Source organism: Macaca nemestrina, chromosome 4, assembly GCF_043159975.1.
Source record: "Macaca nemestrina isolate mMacNem1 chromosome 4, mMacNem.hap1, whole genome shotgun sequence".
In the NCBI taxonomy this organism is placed as follows: Eukaryota; Metazoa; Chordata; class Mammalia; order Primates; family Cercopithecidae; genus Macaca; species Macaca nemestrina.
Window position 1 is genome coordinate 16,987,590 of NC_092128.1, and position 25,491 is coordinate 17,013,080.

The 25,491-nt window shown below is 42.2% G+C and overlaps 1 protein-coding gene across 5 annotated transcripts in view; it reads right to left on the minus strand.

Annotated features, from left to right (window-relative positions):
- LOC105471255 (maltase-glucoamylase) overlaps positions 1–25,491 on the minus strand; it is a 157,696-nt gene that overhangs the window by 74,329 nt on the left and 57,876 nt on the right. For 3 of the 5 annotated variants that reach the window (XM_071094348.1, XM_071094349.1, XM_071094347.1), the window contains 21 exons: positions 25,282–25,410; positions 24,916–25,026; positions 24,524–24,586; positions 19,882–20,016; positions 19,011–19,098; positions 18,074–18,212; positions 17,116–17,249; positions 16,963–16,997; positions 16,754–16,870; positions 15,850–15,998; positions 15,145–15,229; positions 13,956–14,012; positions 11,550–11,674; positions 8,483–8,571; positions 6,424–6,473; positions 5,845–6,012; positions 4,217–4,369; positions 3,686–3,886; positions 1,760–1,914; positions 940–1,108; positions 579–675 (listed from right to left, as the gene is read on the minus strand). In XM_071094348.1, coding sequence (XP_070950449.1) covers positions 579–675; positions 940–1,108; positions 1,760–1,914; positions 3,686–3,886; positions 4,217–4,369; positions 5,845–6,012; positions 6,424–6,473; positions 8,483–8,571; positions 11,550–11,674; positions 13,956–14,012; positions 15,145–15,229; positions 15,850–15,998; positions 16,754–16,870; positions 16,963–16,997; positions 17,116–17,249; positions 18,074–18,212; positions 19,011–19,098; positions 19,882–20,016; positions 24,524–24,586; positions 24,916–25,026; positions 25,282–25,410 — 2,449 coding nt within the window. The remainder of the gene's footprint in view (positions 1–578; positions 676–939; positions 1,109–1,759; positions 1,915–3,685; positions 3,887–4,216; positions 4,370–5,844; positions 6,013–6,423; positions 6,474–8,482; positions 8,572–11,549; positions 11,675–13,955; positions 14,013–15,144; positions 15,230–15,849; positions 15,999–16,753; positions 16,871–16,962; positions 16,998–17,115; positions 17,250–18,073; positions 18,213–19,010; positions 19,099–19,881; positions 20,017–24,523; positions 24,587–24,915; positions 25,027–25,281; positions 25,411–25,491) is intronic. The other 2 variants (XM_071094351.1, XM_071094350.1) reach the window with 2 other exon arrangements.

Genomic DNA, 25,491 nt, shown 5'->3' on the forward strand with positions numbered 1-25,491 from the left:
TGGAAGTCTACAGGTCCTATTCCTGGGTTTGATTCTTTTTGGGGTACTTTACTATATTTTGTCATTCTACTCTTATAAAATTACTGTATTTTACATTTCAAGTTTTATGTTGGATACAGAGATACATGTTCAGGTTTCTTACATGGGAATATTGCGCAATGCTGAGGTTTGGGGTATGGATTCCATCACCCAGACAGTGAGCACAGTACCCTAGAGGCAGTTTTTCAATGTACCACACACACTCAGACCCCCAGACTAACGTCTCTGACCCACAGTTTTAGCCTAATTCAAATTATATAACTGGCTCCCATGAGCTGACCTCCAGGATATTTGGGACCCACGTAGTGTTACTATCCTTTCTTATGTGATTTTTACCAAAATAAGAGTTGGGGTAAATCTTCTTATAACATGATCCTATACTGAAATAAATAGAAAGGCTAAACACAAAGAAAAAATAAACATCAATGCCCATAAAATGAAAATTTTGACTTCAAGGAAGAGTTAGGCTAAACACATTCTAAACTGACTCAAGCATGATTGGTAGCCCCCAAAATAAGGGAGGCGCTGGACGGCCTTACCCATGGCATTGCTGTTCAGCAGGAACACTCCGTGGGCACTGCCGTCCTCCTCCAGCCCCACGTAGTAGGGGTGGACACCATAGGAATTCTTCTTGTACTGGAGAGTCATGGGGAGAAGCAGTAGGAGTTTAAAAGACATTATGCCTGAGAAAGAAACTCAACAAAAATGTGTTTGCTAAGATGGGTCTAGTTTTCTCCATGAAATCAATTAAACACGTGAAATAAAGAAGCCTTAGATGTGGCCCACTCCTCTAAAACCAGAATGAGACGACCAAGTGGAGTTTGGGAAGATGAAGCCCGAAGCCTGAGCAGTGTGGGTGGAGAGAAGCAGAGACACAGATCCCAAATGCTCTGTCCTTACCCCTGGGGGCTGGTCTCGGGAGAACATCCCCCAAGTGTGCCACTCCAAGTCTCTCCTATAGGATGTGTGCTCAGTTTCCCCAAAGCCATAGAGGTACTTGGAGGGAAGGCGGGTGGAGATGCGGATAAACATGTCATTGAAGGTGAAGCCAAGGAGCTGAGAGTCCCAACTGAAACACAAAAAGGCAGACTTGAAACAGAAAATGGGCTTTTCTTTCTGCTTCCAGCAGCTGACTTTTCAAGGACAACAGAATGCTTGATTTTTATCCAGAACCTGTTCATCTACAAAACAAAACGGAAACTCAACTTGATTAAAATATCATAGATATCTTCACTAAAAACCCATGAGTTATTCTCCATTCATCTGTTTCCCGCTGTCACTGCCTCCTTTCACTGGTCCTCCACAATACAAATTCAAGCACGCCTCACCATCACAGCTGGGTACACGCCACACCAGCTCCGCCTTCCACCCTTGCACCCCTCAGCGCATTTTCTACATAGCACTCAAAGTGATATCTACTTATTATTGGTTGTCATGAGAAGACAACCCTCAGCTGTCTACAAGGAGCAGCACCTCTTCTAGACAAGGCACCCCATAAACATTTGTTGGATGAATCCTCAGGCACACTCGACTGCCTCAGTAACTATTTCCAGAATGCTAAAGATTTCCCACAAGAACAGGTCTGAAGGAAACAACTCATCCATGGATCTGGAAGTGGACAATGTGATGTTTGGAACCAGGATATACATCCAAGGACAATGGACCTGGCAGCGAAGGCACAGGTAGACATCAACTCTGAGTCACACTAGAAGCTACTCACATTATGGTGCCTGTACTCCTGCGGCGAATTTCAATCCCAAATGGATTCTTCTTAATGAGGACATCATAGAGTTGACCCTCAGGGGTGCCGGATGGCACCATGGGTACGTTCAGAGGAACTGGAACTTCATACCGATTGTTGTTGGGATCATAAATCTAGGCCAGAGGAAATCGATTTTAGGCAAGAATAGTATTCTTGAAACCTATACCCTTAGCAGAATCTTTTTTATTTTTGGACAAAAAGTTCAGATGCTATGTTTCTGTCTTCTTTAAGTTCATGTTATCTCAGATTTAATTAATATATCAAATAACAATATAGGATTTAACATTTTTTCTGTCATTTCTCATTATTCAGGCCTCTGTTACATTAATATACTTTATGGGACATTGGTGCTGACTTAGAAAGTCATTCTGGAATCAGTGTAGTATTTATGAATATGTTACTTGTTATTTTATGTGGGTATATGAGTATATATAAATACCTTAAAACCATTATGACTTGAAAAACAAACCTGTCTCCCCAAAATGAAATCAATTTAATTAAAATAATCTGAATGTCCTTGCTGAAGGTGGTATCTAAACTGATTCATGAGTACCTAAGACATCCCTGCCTACACAAGACACTAGGGATGTGAGCTATATAAGGCAGTGTTATGATTTTACAAAATTCACATGCTAATGATTAGTGAAAGAGAGCAGCTCACAACACCTGGGTGACGTGTGCTAAGGGACAGCTATGTAGACGTGCTGTGAGATTCTAGCGAAGGAAATGCCTAACATTGTTTCTGGGAGACTGAGATGGTGTCATGGGAGAAACACATGATGACTCTTAAAAGCTTGGTAGTTATTAACCAAACAAACAAGGGAGATCAAGTCATTCTGCTGAAGAATAAAAACCGCACAGGCAGAGAGTACTAAAGTGGGCCCTAAAGAGGCAAATATTTTGGAAAGAGCTACTCTGTGGTCAAGAGGTAGACTAGGCAACGGTTGAGGCTAGAACTCCAAGGAAGTTCATTCACTTCAAACTCACTGGGTGCCTACAACATGCTAGTACTATGATGTACAAACATACATCAGCATCATCCCTGCATTACAGGATGTACAAAAACTCAGAGTTCGGATTGATGTCATATTATAAAGAACCTTTTAGGCAATGCGACAACATCCTCATCACTTTCACTTACTGTGTCAATAACATTACAGCGCTAACCATGTGCCAGGTTCTGAATTAGACTTCAGAAACACAAAGAGGAAAGGGCATATTCCTGCCCTTGAGAAGCTTAGTTCAATAGAGAACTAGACATAACAGCTAGTCCATCCCTAGCCCTTACATGCAATTAAATCTTGGAAAGGAATGAAATTACTGCATCTTGATGCCTATTTTACAGAAATCTCAAATTCATTATCCCAAAATGAACATATTATCTGATATTTATAAAGCACAAAGCTTTTCAGTATTCCTATTCCAGTTAAGGTCAGCACCATCCATATTAAGACGCAAGATAGAAACTTGGTCTTCATTCTTGATTTTCCCTCTTCATTGTCACCTGCTTACAATCGAGCACTATATCCTGTCACCCAACTTTCTCAACCTCAGACAGGTCTACTCTTCTCCACCTGCATTCCAGTGTCTAGTCCAAACCTAATCCCTCAACTGACCTGCCTATCTGGTAGCCTCCCAACTTGTCTCTCCGTACCCGCTCTTTCTCTCCCAACCATTTTCCTAACAGTAGCCACAGTAATCTTCTCCAAATGAAAATCAGGGCAGGTCTCATTGTTCCCTCAATGATTTCTCACTGCTCTCTGGATAATGATCTAGTCTATTGTAGCATGATTAACTTATTTTAGGGTACTGTGACTCGGACCAATAAAAGGTAATGGAACTGAAAAGGGTCTCATCACTACCTGATACATGTGCTGTGTTTACCTTGAACTGCAGCATTTCATTCTTATGGTAAGTGACATCCAGGCGAAGGGGGTTCACGGGTGTGGAGGGGAAGGCATTGGCATACACGGAAGACTTTAAGGAGATGTCAGCTGTGGCCCCATGTGAATTATATTGAACATTACTGACAGAGTATAGATCGTTGACAAAATAGCAAAAAGGGACTCCAGAAGAATTGGATGCCTGAAAAGTAAGGGTAAAGTCATAGATCAGCTCAGCACATGGTCTTAAAGTTCTCTAACCTAAACGGGGTAGAAACATCATTTTATCCGACAATAAAACCAGCCCATCACTGATCACTTTGCAATAACATAAATTCCTGGTCTCCAAGCAAAATATTCATTTTAAAAAGTTTCACACATGTCCCCACCTACTCATCACATCCAGATCATGTCCCTTAGGAAGTCCTTTCTATGGATTTTAAGTAGTTATGTAAGTACTACTGCAATGCTTAAGAAACTATACATTAGGTGTGGAGATTTCCATGCACGTGAACCCCAGCAGCATAGTTACCTCCCAGATACAGCCACGGGCAATGCAGTTTTCTGCAGAAGCGCCATTCTCATCAGGGTAACAGTCTATTTTTTCATTATCCCTTGTCTTTATATCCCACTCCACTGTGTATGCTTCTCCCAGGAGAAGATTGATGTCTGTGATAATGGCAACCTGTAGGAATGCAGAAATCACAAGGAAATTCATCTTTAGGAGATAGGCCTTGCAAGATCTGAGGCTTTTTTTTTTTTTTTGAGAAAGAAAATAGAAATTTGACCAGACATTCAACCATCCAACCAACATATGACTTTAGCTCATAAGAAGAGAACCGCACATTGGGGGAATCTAATTAGCAGCAACACGGCAAATGTCTCCTCTCTAGCAGAATGTTGTCCATAGCATAATGGAAAGTATTTGGTCAAATAAAACCCGTCATGATCACCCCTTACTCTTTTCTGCCCTGACTCCTCTTAGCCCTCTGTGTCTTGTCAGGAAGGCTCTCTTCTGCACTTCCTCTTTAGCATGACACATGGTGTCATCCCAAAGTGAGCTGATCCCCTTGCTCTCCAGTCCCCAAAGCAGTATCCCCCATTGGCGTGGAGTGGTAGAAAGAACACAGCATTAAGAATCATATCATCTGGTTATCATGTCCACATTTCCATAGAACATTGAACAAATGATTTCTTTAATTTTTAATATTAATGGGTATATAGTAGGTATAAATATTTATGGGTTATATGAAATATGTTGATTCAGGCACACAATGCATAATAATCACATCAGGGTAAGTCGGGTATTTTGTTTCATTTATTTGGGTTTCAATTTTAGCAACAGCAAAATTGAGAGGCTGAAAAAAATCATGTATTTCTTTCCATTTCTAACACCCTAGCCTCTTTGTTTCTGTAACCCCAAAGACTCCAATTTTGAAACCTTCCTTGCTTACCATTCATTCAAATATTTAATATTTTTCTACATACTTTTCTTATCTTTGACATTTCTTTAAACAGCACTTCCCAGGTTAAAGTTCTCACTTGTCTGGAGTAATAAAATCACATTCTAAAATTATCATCCTTCTCCCAGTCTCCTCCCAGTCTAAACCATCTTGTACTTCCCTGTTCTACTAGTCCCCAAACCCACTCCCACTCCCAGCAATGCTCACACACAGTAGCACAGCCTTCATTCAAGGATCAACGTGAGGCCTTTTGACAATTAAATCAAGTTGGTAACTAAGACCCTCCAAAATCTGACCACAAGTTTCCTATGCAAACTAGCCTCTTTTTCAAAACCAAATCTTATCTATGCTATTCCAGTCATGTAATTTTCACAGGCTAATAATGTAAGGCTGTTCCCCACTTTCCTAATTTTGCTCTTCTTGTGCCTCATTGTAATTATAATTCTATTTGAGGGAAAAGGAAGTGAAATCAGTCAGAGAGAGAAGAACATTGAGAGGCAGAAAAGTAATTAAGAAGGTAAACACCCAACTCATTCTAGCTCTTGCCACCTCATTTTATTCCCAGTCCTCTCACTTCCCCAAAACTGGCCTCATGGTTGCTCTGTTCCTTCAAGAACCCATGCAACCTTGGCAAGAAGGAACACCATGATACTATGGAGAATTCTCAATACATCATCTCAACATAATGGGTTTTTACCTTCAGGTTAGAATCGTAAGTGACTGTAGGAGAAGTCTGACTTGGGACACCATTGTGTTTCACTGTAACATTGCTAGGTTCCTCCGTCCCAAGAATTTTAATCTCATTAAATGCTAAATTATTGGGGTCCTTGTAGGTTGATTGTGAAATATTCACCTCCAAGCGGTTCTGCAAAACAATTAAGTCCAATTATGCATAAAGGTATGCCTGTAATACACAGATTTTCAAGTCACTCAAATATTCCATTCCAGACCAGATACCCCCCACTGCCCTGGATGCCTCTCTGCTTTCTCTACTAGTGTGTGCTCAGGAAGTACAAAATTATTTTGATACTCCTTTAATTTAAAACAATCATAAAAACACACACATATTTTTAAACTGTATTTAGAAACACTATTTGCTATATTAATGCCTCCTTTTGAAAACTTCGATGAAATCATAAATAGAAATGTGCTCACCTATAGCCAATAATGCACATAAAGTTACAAATATAATCACACATATACAATATACACAAGCACAGATGTGCTAATGGTCAGTCCAGCCCACACTTAAGATTCAGAAAAATATGTTACTCACTTGAGTGACAGAAAACTCACATAAAAGATACACTTTATTGGCCACAGTATCTGCAAGTGAGAGAAAGTCAAGTCAGATTCTGGCTTGCCCACCACAGAAAAACAGATTTCACACCCCCACGCTTTTCAGTTACATCCTGATGTCACAAATGGCAGTATTTCTGTTTCCTTATGGATGAATAATATTCCATTGTATTCATTCATCAATGTACACTTAGAATGTTTCCATATCTTGGCTGTTGCAAATCATGCTGTAATGAATATGGGAGGAGTGAGTATATCTCTTAAATGTACTGGTTTCATGTACTCTGGATATACACCCAGAAGCGGGATTTCATGGGATTGTATGGAAGATTTGTTTTTAATTTTTTGAGAAACCTCCATACTATTTTGCATAACAGTTGTAACAATTTACACTCCCATCAACAGTGTAAAAAATTCCATTTTCTCCACACCCTTGCCAGCAATTATCTCTTATCTTTTTTACGATTTCGATGCTAACAGGTGTGAGGGGATAGCTCACTGTGATTTTTGATTTGCAATTTCTGTCATTTCCTGATGTTGAGCATCTTTTCACATACCAGTTAGCCACTTGTATGTCTTCCTTGGGAAAACATCTGCTCAGGTCCTTCACCCAGTTTGTAATTGGGTCATTGGGTCTTTTGCAGTGGCGTGAGTTCCATATTTTTTATATTAATCTCTTCTGAGATATATGGTTTGCAAAGATTTTTATCCGTTCTGTAGTTTGCCTTTTCACTTTGTTGATTGTTTCTTTTGCTGTGCAGGAGCCTCTTAGTTTGATGTAGTCATGCTTGCTGCCTTTTTGGCATTTGCCTTTGCATTTGGTATCATATCCAAAAAGTAACCGCCAAGACTACGTCAAGGAGGTTTTTTCTATGTTTTCTTCTAGGAGCTTTACAATTTTAGCCCTTACATTTAAGTTTTTAATTACTTTCCTCACAGTAGCCAAGATAAGAAAACAACCTAAGTATCTATCGGTGGATGAATAGATAAACATATTCTGGGACGTATATACAGTAGAATATTTTTCAGACATAAAAAGTACAACATTCTGCCATTTGCAACAGCATGAATGACTCTGGAGGACATTATACCAAGTGAAATAAGCCAGAGACAGAAAGTCAAATACGGCATGGTCTCACGTCTATGTGGAATCTAAAAAAGTTCATCTCTTAGAAGCAGAGCCTACAACAGTTGTTCTCAGAGCCTGCGGCCATGGAAAATGGGGAGATGATGGTCAAGGGTACAAACGTTCAGTTAGTAGATGAATAAGTTCTGGGGATCCAGTCTGCAGCATTGGTGGTGATGGATGTGTTCATTAAAATAGCTGTGGTAATCACTATACTATGCCTACATATATTAAATCCTCACATTGTCCACCTTAACTATATTCAATCTTTATTTGCCAACTAAATATTTTACAACTAAATAAATAAATAAATTTTAATCTACATATTAGATTAGATGGACAAGTGTCTCCAAGGCCAACCCATTGTTTTTCCTTCTCTTTCCTACTGGAACATTGCAAAGATTCGCTTCCAAGGAATATGCTTCAAGGGAATCTATTTCCTAAACTTGAAGCACAAGAATTGTTAGTATATGGGAGCCACCAATAGGCTAAAATGTATGGCTAGATGAGTACACACTGAAACAGTATATTCTCACTGCCTCACTGGTAGGGGCATGATTTTTATATCGCCAACATTTGCTCATAAGAATTTTGGGAGGAAGACATTAACATTGAATTAGGGAACAGTCTTGAAACCTTTTCATCTAAGCACCCACTGACAATAAAATGAGAGCCTATTATAGATATCACTGGCTAATGGGAGAATTGTTAGAGGTACACATGTATATTTCTTTCGTCTGCAGTTCATCTACCACTATCCCTGAATGGTGCGACCAGAAACAAAATACTTCAGTGACTTGCTGCTGTGCCTGCTGAGATTTCTCCCACAGCTCAATGACCAGCAGGAGGGAAGGATCATAAGTCACAGGTGCAGGTTTGGAAACAGCAACATGATCGTAACAGTGCTCACCCTTTGTTTGCCCATCATCCCAGAAAAGTTCTCCTTTTGCTTCTTTGTTCTCATCTAGGGCAACGATAAGACCAAGAGGGTTCTTTCGACTGTGGGGAACAAGATTCAAGAGACAAAGACAGGAGTCAGAGAATTTTGTTAACTAAGCTGAAAATATTTCCATCAAATTTCATACTGGAAAAGACACTAGCAGCAGATGGTTCTGTTTCTTGAGGTACAAACACAAAATTGACAGACACATTTTTCTGTAATATCAACAGTGTCACAGGAGATAGCCACATCCCAAACATTAGCAATAACATCTATGTTGGAGGTAAGAATTTAAGCACCAGAGTCACTGCAATAGCTCAAATAAAAGCTGCTTCTGCAACTACCATTTAGAATAGAGACTATGAGAAGAGAAAGAAATCTTAGGCAATAACTCGTTCAGTCAGATCACTTTAGCAATGATGCCCTCAGGAGAAGTGTCCAGTGCTGTGAGGAAGATACATTTTCACCTGCCTAAGGACCATTTATACTCAGAAAGCAATAACATACAATAAGGTCCATCTATTTAGTAGTAACTTATCTGATAATCAGGTATTAGTTTCTTTTGAAAGAAAAACAAATCATTCTAATGATCTACTTCAGAATTTAGAATAGGAAACACAACACATTACTCAAAGACATGATAGAGTAGATGGACAGAGAGGAAGAGGAGGAGAGAGAGCAATTTTTATTTGGAATCTCTCCTCACTCTGTCACTATCTAGGCAACCTCTCAGTTTCCTGATCTTCCTGTTCCTCCTCTACCTGTCACTGGACTCACATTCTCCATTGCATTCTTTCACAGTTCAGCCTTTCACAATGCAAGAAAGTTAGTCTCCATTATCAACAAAATCATCTGCCTTCATTAAATATTCATATATTGAGTAGCAGTCATTTCTAGGAAGTCAATGAGATACAAAAGTTAACAAGTCACAACTCCTGACATGAATGGCCTTAAATGTTATAGGAAAAATTAGGCACATTCACTAAACAATGAAGGCAGACAGTGAAAACAACACAAAAGTTAGGATATTCTAGGAGTCCAGAACCACAGTTCCAGAAATATGGTGGACTGGATATTCTTCTGGAGACTTACCCAGTAAAATATTCCCTGATCCCAGATAAATTACAACACAAATTCCTGTTAAAGTGTTGTTGAATTTGCAAGAAAGTAAGGAATATATTCAAGAGACCAAAACAGTAACAGGATAACAAAACACTGAGCTAAAACTAAAGAGTGCTTGGTAAGCAAAACCTAGAATCTCCGTGCGGCAAATTCCCATAGCAAGGTTAAAATTGGGCTACTAGGCCTAGCAATCCAAGGTAGAGAATGTGAACCTCTGATTCCCACATGAAGCCGGGATCCTTGAAGGAATCTAACGTAATCCCAGCTGGAAGCAATTCTTGGCTTGCAAACAGAAGAGAAGGCAAATCATCTCTGGAGGAATGACACCCACATTTACATGGTTAAGATTATCACAGTATGAAACAAAAAATCAGCAGGCACACAAGGTAATAACTCAACATAAAGGAAAGTCAGCAAAAAAGAACTAACAATAGATTTAGATTGCCTTAAACACTTCAGATAATACAATTTTCTGGCACAGAGTATACAACTACTATTGAAATGCTAACACTATTAAAGAAGAAAGACAAAATCATCTAAGGAGCAAAATATATATATATATATTACAAATGACCAGAAACCTGGAGGTGGCAGTGCTTTCTCTGCTGAAAGATTAGGGAAAGATTTCTTGCTGCTAAAATGTAAAGTTTCATTTGGGTCATTAAGAATACACCAGGCAAAGATGTTGGAAAGGATAAATTCAAAAGCCCAAATGCAGCAAAATGCATAGGTATGTTTGGGAAATAGCCAGTTTGTTGGCATATCTGGTCTGTATGTACATGAAGGTGTGGCAGGAGATAAGAACTGTTAAGGTAACCTGGAACCAGGTTGTGATTGGTTTTGAATACCTTATTAATGAAAGACTTTGGACTTCAAGTCTAGGAGCCACCAGTTGAGATTTTCATTTTGGAAAAATCAGTTTGGTATCAGTGTACAGAACAGCTTGAAGGTGAACAGTTAGAAAAAGACAGCCAACTGGTATTGGATTTAGGAATATTTTCCATTAGTACCATAAAAAGTCTACAATTTGAAAAATTAAAGCAGTAAGAGAGGTTCAAAAGGAAAGACGGGTTTCTGGCTTCCAAAGAACTCCTAGTCTATTAAAGACAAGTAGGCTAATACTTTTAAAGCCATGAAGGTATAAATGTGCATCTCTTTAATACAGATGGAATCTATAATTTTGGAATCAATTACATATAAAGGAAAATTCAGTGACATAGAGTTTTGAGGTTTGCAGGAGGTAATTTTTGAATCAACTTTTGAATCACAAGAAAGAAATCTCTTAGCGGGAGAAAAGAAAGAGGAAGTTGAGATTCTAGGAGGGTGGCAAGTGGATTCCAACTCTCTAGAAATGAGAGCAAGTGAGTCAAGAGTAAAGAAACACGGATGGACACTGAGGCCACGGCAGATAGAGGCATCGACTGACCTGGTTTGCCCACAATTGAGAAGCATCCCAAGAGGGGAGACTTCTGGTACTAAAATTGTAACAGTCTTTGCAAACCAAGGAGGCTGACCACCTGGCTGTTAGCATGTTTTGAAAAGAAATTCAACAGGTTTAAGGAAGGACATGAATTACAGTCTGCCAAAATCCACTGGATACGGTTCTAGAACAACAGCTTCTGAAAAGCTGTTGTGAACTGTGGTTGCCGTTTTGACTTCCATCTCAGATGTGAGATTAAAAAATGACATTCTTAGACCTATCATCTCACTCCCTTAGACTTCAATGAGTTGTTAATAATTAGTCAAAGAGTATAGAGTCTGAAAAGGATTAACATACAAACAAGCAAACAAAGAAAAAACAAGTATTAGTAAAACTGCATGTGGGCTTGAGAGTGATGCTTACGTTTTGGTGGACTTCATTACAGATTGTTGAGCTAACTGACATGTAAAGGAAAACCTGAGTCCTGTCATTCACCTTAAGTGGGTGTTCACTGCAGGCTCTTGCCAGGGCAGGATGTAGCCCCCACGGATATGAAGATTAATGTAGTCAAGAGGGGCTGGCAAGGTCTTCCACTCTCCTCTTGCATCAATATCCACACCCTGTGGGCAGAAGAAGGTAAGAGATAACGAAGGAGAGGACAGGCCCCTCCCTGAATGATGCATCCTGCCAGACATCTCATCCTCCCCTCTGAACTTATGCCTGCTCATCGCCGTTCGCAGCATACCTCCTATTACCTATTCTGCATTCACCCAGTGCTGCATGAAATCTGACAAGGCTGCTATCATATCTTGTTAGGGTCTCTTGCCTTTGCTTCCACTGTACAAACTACATCTGCCTGATGTGTGACAGGAAGAGGTGTCACTCTCTCACCTGAATCAAAAACCTAACCTAAGGGACCATCCTTCCATCCTACATGTTCTCAACTAGAGAGGGCTTTTCAATCTCAGCATGATTGAGATTTAGGGCCATACAATTCTCTGGTGATGGGGCTATCCTGTGCCTTCAGAAATTTAGCAGAATCCTCAGTTGTCAGCAGCATCGCCTCCTCACCCCCACCCTGTTGTGCCAACAAAAAATATCTCCAGGCATTGCCAAATGTCCCCTTGTTGGCAAAACCGTCTCATTTCAGAGCTGCTACTTTACAGGTAAGAAGCAGTTATTGTTGACAACAAGCACACAAAAATGCATGGCTGTGTTCCAATAAAACATTATTTGCAAATCAGCTAACAACCAGATTTGACTGTGGGCCATAGTTTGCCAGCCAGTGCTCTAGAACGAGTAATAGGTACTCAAACTTGGGAAGATTAATCAAGGTGACACTACTTCATTAATCCTAACTATGAGATTCATCTTCATTTTATAATTAAACATCAAAAATTTCATTTATTTATTTTTTTTTTCCGAGACAAAGTTGCATTCCATCACCCACGCTGGGTAGTGGCACAATCTCAGCTCACTGCAACCTTCGCCTCCCAGGTTCAAACTATTGTCCTGTCTCAGTCTCCCGAGTAGCTGGGACTACAGGTGCATGCCACCACACCCAGCTAATTTTTTGTATTTTTCATAGAGACGGGCTTTCACCACGTTAGCTAGGATGGTCTCAGTCTCCTGATCTTGCGAACTGACCACTTCGGCTTCCCAAAGTGCTGCGATTACAGGTGTGAGCCACTGCACCTGACCCAATTTTATCTATTTCTAAACCATTTGCTCCACGATTTCTTTTGTCTTTCCCTCTTCGATCAAAGACATCTTCTGTTACTGAATGGGAGACTCAACACTCAGGACAAAGGCCAGTCTCACTTAAAGAAAGCTGGCCACCTCTTCCTAGGGAAGGCCTGGCTGGAAACCACATAGCAGAGCCTTAACATGTTACCACCCTAAGGGCAGATCCAGACTAGGAGCAGAAAGGGGAGCCTGGGGCAGTGGCGAGTACTTGGGGTCCAATGGACTGAGAAGAGAAGGAACAAAATTACACATCCTTCTCCAGTTTTCACCTAATCTCACTGCAGTCCCCTTGGATGAAAGGGGCCAGCACATGCTCTGCTTCTTGTTTCCCTGCTTGTACCCCTTTGCTGTATTGCCAGCCCTCAACTATGTTCTCCTCAGAAAGTCAGAAGAAGAAGCCTGGTTAGAAACGAAGGAAATACCTCCTTTGATTCTTCCCCAAGAATCAGGGTCTGACTTGTCAGGGTCCCAGCAAGAGACCACCACCCCAGAGCTGCCCTGGAAGACCCTGGCATCCCAGCTGAGTCTTTGGGAATCATACTAGCAATGAAACTATGAGGCAAGGAGCTCTTCATTGCTGCCTCATTTCTAAATGTACTTGCACTGCTTAGACTCACAAGGGTTGGGTCCCACATGTCTGTGTGTGTTTTGCACATTGCCTAATCACTTGTGTGCCTTAGGTAATTATGTGCATCGCCCTTCTTTGAGTGTCTATGCTATGGAAGGAGATATTTAATAAAAAGAGACAAAACGGCCTCTATACTTACAAACTTATAGCAGGCAAAGATACAAACATTAAAAACAAAAACTATAGTTTGCAACACAATCTCAAATGTTGACTAGCATGTTCCTTTACACAACATGGTAAATAGCAGTGATATAAGGAAATATTAAAAACTAACACAAAGAGAACACCCACAAAATCCAGACCCTGAGTGTGATGCTTTATGTGTTATTTCACAATGGTTCTATGAAGGAAGTGGTCTTCCCCACTTGGAGGTGAGAAAACTGAGATTACAAGGGTTAAGATGGCTTCTGTCAGACCACACAGCAGGTGGGTTACAGATCCAGCATTTGACCTAAGGTCCATCAGATGTAAAGCCTTTGTTCTCTCTACCATATTCCCATGTTGTATAAACATTCAGAAAAACTTACCGTGTAGTAATCGTACCAGCGGGCTCTAGGGAAATATGCAGTGACATTTCTGGCACTCTAAAATGAAACACAAGCAAGGTGAGGCAGTGGGCACCATGTTCCAGGACAGAGAAATCAAACTGCTTAGGAAAGAGGTGAAATAATTGTGGTGGCTTTGGATCCATCTGCCTCATGTCTGGAGAGGTTAGTAATTGGGGAAAACTTCTTCCCATTTTATTTTTCAAACGGGAGATTTGTCTACCCAAAACAAGTGGCTTTCATAAAGCACTTTGGTATCCAGGACTTCGGGAAAAAATAAATCACTGTTTCCTTATAGACATAGACTTACCCCATTTCCTCTTAAAGAGACAAACAACTGAGGTTGTGTTTGGCAGAAGAAAATTTTGTGGGTACAGTAAGATTTTGGGGTCGGGCACGGTGGCTCACGCATGTAATCCCAGCACTTTAGGAGGCTGAGGGGGGCAGATCATGAGGTCAGGATATCAAGACCATCCTGGCTAACAGTGTGAAATCCCCTCTCTATTAAAAATAAAAATAAATTAGCCTGGCATGGTGGCATGTGCCTGTAGTCCCAGCTACTCGAGAGGCTAAGGCAAGAGAATCACCAGAACCCGGGAGGCGGAGGTTGCAGTGAGCCAAGATCACATTACTACAGTACCCCCTGGACAACAGATAGAGACTCTGTCTCAAAAAAAAGAAAAAAAACATTGGGGGTAGGTTCAATTAACTGGTATTTTAATCAGAAGCCTAATCAACAATACAAGTAAAGAAATGGCTTTTACTGCTGGGAGGTAATCCTGCAATGCATGTACACACATTGCCAAGTAATCCTTCTGAAGAGTTGTAATAGTGCTAGAGAACTCTTATAAATTCTTTACGACACTGCCACCATCTGACCTTCTATTCCTTATTTTAGTTAATGAAGAAATGATTGTGTCATTGAATACACCATGAGGTCTTTTCTTCTTGATCATCCTATGAAGCAGAGTTGTTAGGCTCATTTTAAGATGAAGGAGCTGAGGCCCACAACACCTAAGTGACGGACTTCAGCTCAGAAGGAGAGGAATAGACACAGGGAGAATAAGAAACCATGTCTTAGGACCCCCACCAGCTCAGGCCTCTTCTCCTCGTCCTTTTCCCCAAGCCTCACAGCTGGGATCCTCTCCCCATCGGAGGCCTCCATACTCACGCGCTCCAGGACGGGGCTGACCAGGAAGGCTGGGCCCAGCAGGAACTGACTGTCTATGTCCCACGTCACCTGGTCTGACACAAACCTGGAAAGGGAAATGAAGGTGCCCAACAGAGCCCAACAGAGCCCCAGCCCGAGACTCGGAAGAAGTTCCTCAAGTTCAGATCCAGTCGGAAATCCAGCTGCCCCTGAGCCTTCCTTGCTTTTTCCCTAGGCCTAGCTTCATCAGGAGCACCAGCCTCTGCTCTCCCCACGGGATGTGCCTCAAACTTCAAAAATGCTGGGATGTAGATGTGTTCTCTCCTGTAAACTATTACCTCATTTCTTAACCATGGCACATTTTAAATGTAAGGATGATGCTCCTCCCTCAAATCTCTGGCTGAAATTCTTCTTTTGTGACCTGGGTCCATATAACCAAACTGCTACAAAAGATAGATAGGTCTTTGCACAGTCAAATGGGAATGAAACTATTCTATGCTGTATGGCATCACTTCAGTTTTGTTCATTCAATAAAAAGCCTTTTCTCATGACCTATGGTATGTATAACACTGTGCTAAAGAGAGTAATAAAGTATGGTCTGCGCCTGAGGGGCTCACGTCAAAGGCAATCATGTCTTCAATTTGCAAGAATTGTATATAGCAACTGCCACCACATAGAATGCAATAAGTCATACATTAATCATCAGGATCCCTGCTGGACACTCACTCATGAAGCAGAGGCCGCACAACCGTGACACCCTCCGTGTGGGCCTGATATATCAAGGTATACAGATATGGCAACAGGGTGTATCTGGTCTGCAGGACATTTCTGGAAATGTTCACAAAAGCAGTATCCCAGGACACAGGGTCTTGTCTCTAAAGAAGAAAGAGAACAGTGTTGGGAGCTCGCTCTAGAATTTCTAGGGGATTTAAGGTGGTCACTGAAAGCATATTCCAACTGAAGATCACTCACAGCTAAACAAAAGAAAACTATACATGAGGCCCAGAGAATACTCTTAATAGACTGAAAAGAGTCACTGAAGCTCTCCTAGGACAGCTGATGAAATTTCACTGTAAGACATCCTTTTTGGTACATTTGGTACAATTCTGCCTAAAATACAGGAAAAAAATAATAATCTAAAGAACACTGAGGGATATGGTTCATTGAGACACCAGGGCTTAACAATTTGTAACGGTGCAGTGGCTCATGCTTGTAATCCCAGCGCTTTCGGAGGCTGAGTCGAGTGGATCACTTCAGGCCAGGAGTTCGAGGCCAGCCTGGGAAATATGGCAAGATCCCACCTCTACAAAAAATGCAAAAATTAGGTGGGCACGTTGGTATGTGCCTGTAGTCCCAGCTACTCAGATGGCTGAGGTGGGACAATCGCTTTAGAACCAGAGGTCGAGGCTGCAGTCAGCCATGATTGGGACACAGCACGATCCAGCCTGGACAACAGAGTAAGTCCCTGTCTCAGAAAATAAATAAATAAATAAATAAATAAATAAATAAATAAATACATAACCTTTTAAAAAGATATCCCAGGAAATACAGACTGCATTAATTTTAGCTCGGAAATGGAGATTGTATTTCTAGTGACACAGAACACGGGAGGCAGAAGCCACTGTCCTACCCTGGTCCCAATGGTGTTGTGGTTTCTTGAGAAGGGGTAAAAGGCCCCCAGCTGCATCCAGCGAACACACATCTCGTATTCAGCATCTTGAAAGAACCCACAGATATCTGCTCCTGTCTGAAACAAGAGGAAACAAAACAAGCCGGCTGATGATTTCTGAAAGATGTCCCCACCTTCTTGGTGCTTAGGAGGATCCCAAGGACACTCACATAGGATATGCCGAAGAGGCTGAACTCCATCATGCCTGCAATGAGAAGCACAGCAGTGTCACACCAGGCTCTCACCACCCGCCTTCTCACTTCTTCCCCAAGGATCCCAACACCCTGCCCTACCGGCACAGGCCCTGGGAAGGAGCCACGCACCAATGATAGATTTCTTCAGCTGATCCCACGCAGCCGTGTTGTCTCCCAGCCAATGTCCTGCCCAGCGGCCAGAAGAGGGAAATGTAGAGCGGGTGATGACGACCCCTCGCTGTCCCGTCACCTCCTGCATGGCTCTGGTTGGAGGGCAACAGAAGGTGAACTGAGGGCACGGCCAGGGAGCAAAGGCCAGAGAGCTTCTGCTCCTAGAGCCCTCGAGCCTAGTTAATGTTTCCTGCGTGATTGGAGGGAACATGGGAATCTGAGCTGTAATGGGGGCCCCACTGATCCCAGATGATGGAGATAATGAGTCACGTGTTCTCACAGTGCTTTACAAAGAACTTCACTGTAGCAAACTCACTGGAGTGGCCAAAAATAGTAAGGAATTACTAAATCTTGCTATTGGTTTCCTCAATACGTAGTTTTCTATATTTGAGGAAGAACACAGTGAAGATTATAAGATTGCCCTTAGAAGAATTCATATCATTCATTGAGCTTGCAAAGCGGGACTGTGCTAATTCGGTAGAATATCAGTTACCCTCCCCTAAGAATGGCCAAAAACCAAAACAAAACAAAATCTCAAAATACAAAATATTATTTACTGTTGAAATAAAGGGGAGAGAGGACCAGTCCTCTGTGTTCCGTTCAACTCCTGTAACTAAAGCTACTGTACCGCAGGCTGCCCTGTGTGACCATTATGGTGTCTCCATGTGTGTCTTTAACACCAGGATCATTAAGTTTTTCACTGGTGGGACCATGTCTTATTTAAATCTGTCCTCCTCCTTTTCATCAGAGGGCCTGGCTCCACATCAATGAGCATTTGTTTAATAAGAATCATTACACGGTTGTCATGAGAATCTTCTTTACCCTTAGAATGCGGAATGAAAGGAAAACTAGGGTGGCTATGTCAGTCCCTGGCAATCCCTCCGGGTTGTGACAGCTGGAGAAGGCAGAGACTCACTCGTATGTGGGTCTGGTCTGGGACCACCCGTACAGGTTGTGCACGTTGTAGTGCTGCACCGGGGAGCCGTCTGGGAGGATCTGCTGACTCTCCATGCACAGGGTCTTGCTGCTCAGACCCCTGTCCCTGGACTCCAAATCTGAGGAGGAAGAACTGGTGAGGTGAAATCCAGCCCTGATTCTGTTTATCCCTGACCTTTCTTCAAGGGATTGGACATTGGATCTTAAGACTGACTTGAGTCCTGCCTGTGTCACTCTCCATCTTCCCAGAGACATGAGCACAGAGCCCCCAGCTCTGAGCTGCTATGGCACCTGCAGTGTTTCCAACATCAAGTTCACTGAAGAAAGCAGAGGTGTGAGGAAGAACATACAGCTGTCGAATACTACATGACAGGCACTGATTTAGGCTTTTGACTTACCGATTATGCCCATAATTCTATGAAGAAGACATCATTATCTGTCTTTCACAGTTTAGGAAACCAAGATTTGGAAATATCGCATAATCTGTGAAAAGTCACACAACTCCTAGAGAGAACAATTTCTGGAGCCAAATATGAACCCAAGTATAACTCCAAAGTCCACCCGCTCCATGACAAGGGGAAGCCAGTAATTTCTACCCATTGATGACACAAATTCCTGTGATGGAATTCACACAAGCCGAAAAACTAAGAAACCCAGCTGTGAGAACCCTTTGTGGCATGAGCACTGCTAAGTGCTTTCTGGACAAATTTCAAGAAATTTATTCAATGAGTCTAGTCACTTGCACGTGGCTGGCTGGGTAAAGCATGTGCAGAGCTTTTGTCTCTGGTCCCCAGTAAACCACAGCAGCCATGAGGATGTGCCCTGAGCTGTGCAGGCACACCCCTGGCCTCTGGGCTCCTCCAGTGGCCATCCTTCCAGTCCTAGCTCTGCCAGTCAAGGAGGCCAAAGATTCTTACATGGCATGTAGGGAGGGCGGTTCAGAGAGGCGTCCCTGCAGCCTGGAGAAACTGCCCCATTCACGAAACTTGATGGTTCATTCATATCCTAGAAATGCCAAACACAAACATACATCACTTTTTAAGATAATTATGTCCAGCCAATTCTGAGCCAAGGAAGCAGTGAATAAATTGTTCAACATCCAGTAATCCCTGTAGATGCCAGCCCTGGGAACTTCATCAAATCCTGGTGAGAACTGGCTGGAAAGATTAATTCACTCCTACAGAATGACTGGCTAGAGGTTTCAAGAAATAAATCTCTTCCCAGGTGGCTGTGAAGCAATCAAATTTCCAAGAAATTCCTAGTAAATTGCTTCCTAGGAATTTTTTTTTTTTCCATTTTTTGAGACGGCGTTTCACTTGTTTCCCAGGCTTGAGTGCACGTGTACGATCTTGACTCACCACAACCTCTGCCTCCTACGTTCAAGCAATTCTCCTGCCTCAGCCTCCCAAGTAGCTGGGATTATAGGCATGCCCCACCACACCTAACTAATTTTGTATTTTTAGTAGAGACAGGGTTTCTCCATGTTGGTCAGGCTGGTCTCAAACTCCCAATCTCAGGTGATCTGCCCACCTCAGCCTCCCAAAGGACTGGAATTACAGGCGTGAGCCACCACACCTGGTCCGGCCTGACAGGTTTCACAGTAGGAGCATAAGGTCCAGTACAAAGTCTATCAGGGCTGTTCCCCTCCTGAGTGGAGGAAGTGTCTGATATGTCAACAGGCTTCCATGGACAATGACTATCCTCTTGACTGAAGGTCAGTGGTCCATATACTCAGGCACACAAAGATAGACAAGTGCCACAGGTACACACATACACACACATACTTACAATCCACAGGCCATCAAACTTCAAGCTCCTCTCTGGATTCTGTGGATTGTTGTACAGTTCTTCTATTTCCCTCTTCCACCACTTGGCAGTTGAATTACGGAAAAAGTCTGGGAAGGCCACGTAAGCTCGATATAGCTGTAAAATATAAATATAATTTATGTGTCCCACACAAATATATAAGACAGCAAACAGGCACTTACTGAGAATGCAACTCACACAGATACTTGAGCTGCACGGTGACAGACGGCCTGAACAGGGCCTAAATAATGTTATTAACTAATTAGAGAAATGTAGAATGAGAAGAGAAATTAGTGCAATTTGCACACCTTCCCAGCATTTGGAAAACATCCAAAAACTGTTCTCTTCATATACACATGGTGGACGACAATCAATGACCTGAACTAGTGACCTCATGCATTCAATGCCCAATCCTCAACATCAGTCCTGCCATTTCCTAAGCACTCCTCAAAGACAAAGCCAGGGAGAGACTGCAGACATGAGATGCATGGTAATAGGTTAGGAAGAAACACCCAGGGAGTCCCTCCTATATCATTCCCACTGAGAGAGGGGAGGAAGGAATAAGATGACATTTCAGGATATTAGACCAGTACACCTCAGTGTTTTCTACAATTTCAGAATCACAGGACAACTACAGCTGTTGGAGCATAAATTGAGAGGACTTAAAGAGAATGCATCGACTTCCCCTTATTTTCCTCTTCCCTCAAATAATAAAAGCAGTGTCTTCACTTATCTGAAAGACAGATTCAAGATACAAGTTTTTAACTACATTGTAGATTTTTGAGAGTAGGAAGTTTGTTTTATATTCTTCTGAGTGATATTTATATTGCCCACAATGTTCAGCTAAGAACCTGGCATAAAATACTCAGTGTTTACTAGTGGGATCACACCACTTAGAAGCAGCAAATAAATATCCACACATTTTAATATACTCATGTTGTTTGTTATGGAATATTATGGTCCTTTGTATGTCTCAGTAAATAGCCTCCTCTATGCTAATCACACCACTGTAAGAGTTAAAGAGCTAAAGAATGCTTGTGAGGAGGGTGGGGGAGGCAACAGAAAGAGGACTTGGGCTAGGGGAACTCCAGTTCTTATACACCACAGATAAAAGGCAGGTAGGAACCCAGATGTCTAGATAAAGGGCAAAAGAAGGAACACAAGAAAACAGAAACAGATCAGCCTGCATGGGTCTGGCCGTCAAGGACGTGAGAAGACAGTGGCTCACATCACACAGAATCTTGAGAGAAGTGGGCTTGCCAAGGATGCCTTTTGTGAGGAAATGGAGGTAGAAACCAGGAAACCCGACAAAGAGAACCTTTCACCAGAAACAGAGAGCTCCAGATCAGGCAGGGTTAGAAACAATGGGATGGGTGGGGGATGGAGAATTACAATAAAGAGAGTATCAGCCACATCTCAGTCAGAATTGCATCCCATACTGGGTACACGTGGGGAAACTGGCCAGCCATGACGTAGGCTCTTCCCTAAGTACTGCTCGGACGACGCCTACCAACTTCATAAAAATGTTCTGCCGTTCTCCAAGGTGCTGCCTTTGCCTGCCCATATTCCAGTCTTGCCTTGTGGCTTCTGCCTTCACTTTCTCCAGTCTTCAAACAGTGATGTACCCACCCACACACTGGGCCTCAGGATCACCTAGCAGTCTTTTTGTAGAACATCACATGCTACAAATCGCAATTCATAGATCCCATCACAGACTTATTGAATTAAATCACTGGAGCTTTGGACTCAGAAATCTGCTTTTCATAGGCTTCTTGGCTGTTTTATGCTCAGCGAAGCCAGGCCTGGACATCAGTGGCTTCACCCTCACCAGCCTTGTCAAGCGGGTCTCACTATTAATAATATAAATATTAGATTGATGCAAAGGTAATTGTGGTTTTGGAATTAAAAGTAATGGCAAATATTACCTGTGCACCAACCTAACAATTACAATTATTCTATCTACCAATAATCTCTTATGAGCTACGTAAAAGATTATGTGAATCCCCTAATGAGTGTTTCTTATCAGAAACCCAACTGGCATTTGAGGCATACGATTTTTTGTGGAGAATTCCCTGCAATCAGAGCTATCGGCATCCCTGCCTACTGCCCATTAAATGCCACCTGGTATCCCTGTAATAACCAACACTGCCCTCAGATTTCCAAATGGCCTCAAGGTGGCAGTGTTACCCCTACTGGCTGCTGAACTGTGATAAAAGTCAGGAAGCCAATGATCCAGAACTCCTCTGGCTGGGCAGGTTCCTGTGTCCATGTGGGCTGCTTGGACCCCTAAGCTTCAAGTTATTCACTGTGAGAAGTGATGAGAGGACAGAAAGCTAGGTCTTCTCCTTTGAAAACTGATAGATGATAGATAGATAGACAGATATAGAGTGGATATAGTAGGTAAATGGATAGATACGATAGATAGATAGATAGATAGATAGATAGATAGATAGATAGATAGATAGACAGATGATACAGTGGATAGACAGATGGATAGGGTGAGGGGATAAATTGATAGAGATAGATGATAGATGGATAGACAGAAAATAGAGAGGGATACAAAAAGATGTTAGATAGATAGATAGAAAGATAGATATAGGCAGTTAGATAAATAGGTAAATAGAATGGAGGTATAGATAGATAGAGATAGATGATAGATAAATAGATTAGAGTGGGTGGATGGATAGATTGATTGATATATAGATAGATTAGATAGAGTGGGTGTATGGATAGATAGGTAAATATAGAAAGATGGGCAGATAGATAATAGACTAGAAAGACAGATGATAGAGTCATATGCAGAAAGATATTAGATAAACAGATAGATAATAGATACGTAAATATACATATACACACATACACATAGAGATGATAGTTAGATAGAGATAGAAGTTAGAGAGATAGATAGATAGATAGATAGATAGATAGATAGATAGACATAGATAGATACTTGTTCAGTACTAAATAAAAGGAAAACAGCCTTGAACTGAGTCTGACTCATTCTTGTCAATCTTCAAAACCTGCCCCAGCTTCTGTTTTGTTTGCATTGTTTTACTCAATTTACCAACAGAAAATAAAGACATGGAGTCCTATACCCAAGCAACCTGGTCCCAAATGTGTCTCATTTTAAATTGAAAAGAACAACTGCTGCCAACTGGCTCTGGGATCCAGGAAGTCAGAGACTGACAACAGAGAAGTAGGCATCACAGGCTTGCAGTACCTTCTGCTCTCACTACCCTGTTGGAGCTGTCCGAGGTCCCAGCCTCAGGCTCCAGATTTTGGGGTTCTATCTAATATATGTCTTTCCCTCTAGGACTCACCACTTGCCCTCAAAACCAGCTTATCTGGATAAGGCATGAATTTTTGGCCTAACTCTTGCCAGTCACGTTCCTGGTGATGACTGTTTCTCCTGCACCTCTCTCCGTGGGCTACAATCTTTCATTATGTAGAAAGAACCCCAAAAAGAGGTCTTTGCCCCTGGGCTTCTGAGTGGCTGCTAACTGAATTTACAGCTGTTGAGATTTGTTTCCACAATATGGATATTTCTCTGATTAACACTTGATCCTGAGAGAGTATCTAGACTCTACAACATATACCACATTGCTGACTGCACAGGACAGTTCCTTTGTCCCTTTAATTCCTGGCAGATGTGCTAGAAAAGAGGCCTTTTCCTTGTCTCCTCAGCTCTCCTGTGGGGGTCACACAGGCTACACATGCCCTGCTACAATTCCTGCCCAGAAAGAATAACCATTATTGAAGAACAGCTCAAGAGGTAGGGCAAGGTACTTGCTCTCCAGGAAGTCCTCGGCCCTACCCTGACAATCCTGCCTGTGGGTACTGTCACAAAAATTGATAGTAAAGCTCACAGGCTGCCTCAGTTCAGGAGACACACATCTTGGCCAGAGGATGGGGCTGTAGGCTTCCTAGACCTGTAAGGAGCCATGTATTCATTCAAGCAAGAAATACTTAGTGAATCTGGAAAAAAATTCAGGTCCAGAAGCATGGGCTACCTGGATCCATTACAAGCAACAAACCGACCCCAGGAGTGAGCAGGTTTTACAATAAGGCTGGAAACTGAGAGGTAAAAGCAAAGTTGAGAAATCCAAGGAAGAATTGGGCTCAGAGGAGGACTTATAAGTGTGAAGATGGAGAAACCTGTTCATGGGGAAAAAAAAGAAAAATATACAAAGAAAAAGACCTAGTCAGTCTTCAAGGGTTGAAGACTGTTAGAAAGGGAAAACCATGGCAACAACAGATGGTATGCCAGTTCAGGGAAAAGATAGCATTTCTAGGAGGTATCGCCCAGTGGAAATTTCCTGGGCCTTCGGAATCTGACAGCCTTGGAATTGAAATCACCACTCTGTCACCTAAAACTGGGGAAAAATAATTTAAGCTCTCCGGTCTTGAATCCCAAGGATAATAATACATATCTACATCCCAGTGGGCAGTAAAGTATTACTCCATATAAGGTAATGGGCACACAGAGTGACATCCAAGACACACGCCCTAAGGGTTTCTCCCTTGTCAAGCCCATGTCCACGGTACAGGCACGTCCAGAATCCCAGGAATGGCTGCCCCTGCCTAGAAACCCTGACTCCACCCAAATTTACAAAGACCCTTTTACCTCCACTTGACTGTCCCAGTCTAGAGAGTCATTCACAACAACACCAGGAAAATCGGGCCAGACCTATGGAGAGAAACACGTTCAGTAGCGATGCATGAGACAGTTTCCCTTACATAGGATTTCTGAAGAAATTGTTGTATAAACCATGTCCTAGGAGCAATGATACTTTGACTATCATGTAGGATTGACATAAAAGAAAAGTGAATTCCATAACATGTTACATTAGTTTAAAAGTCATTAATTGTATCAACAAATATTGTTTGAGAAAAGGAGGGTGTCTGACGTCAGAGCCCAAATAGAAAATGCCAAAAATAACATACACAGGCGTGTGACCCACTAACCGTGACCCACCCGCAGGCTAGGGACTAGTGGATCATCCCTTAGGATTATACCTTTCCCCAGACAATGTCTCCATCATTTGGGTATTTGATGAAGACGTCATCCTCCAAGCCCCGAGTGAAGGCAGGATAGGGCTGTGTCTCATTGCCAGAAATAGCTGGATCCTGAAATCAAAGCATAAGTCAGTTGGGAAAACCAAAGCCAGAGAATGAGGTGAAACAGAATAAAGGAGAACTCCTCCAGGGTGAACTCGCTGGCTTCTACCTGAACTGTAGACCATCTGTGAGTCCTGGGAAATACAGAATTCTTACTGCACTTCAATTTATCTATTTGCAACATGGAAATAAAGTATAACTCTTTCTCCACCAAAGCCCATACCTGCTCCCAAACAGACAGCACACATTCACATCAGGACTAACCAGAATGAGGATGACCCGCATCCCATCAGCCTTCATGCGGTTGATCAGAGCTGGAAACCCAGCAAACTTGGGGCTGAGGGTGAAGTCCAGCTGCCGCTCCATGTAGTCGATGTCTGAGTACTGCACGTCCTGCGGGAGGACACGGGGAGCTGAGTGGCTGCTGCTGTACACGCTCAACCTTTACAGGAGAACAACCCTCCACCACCCATG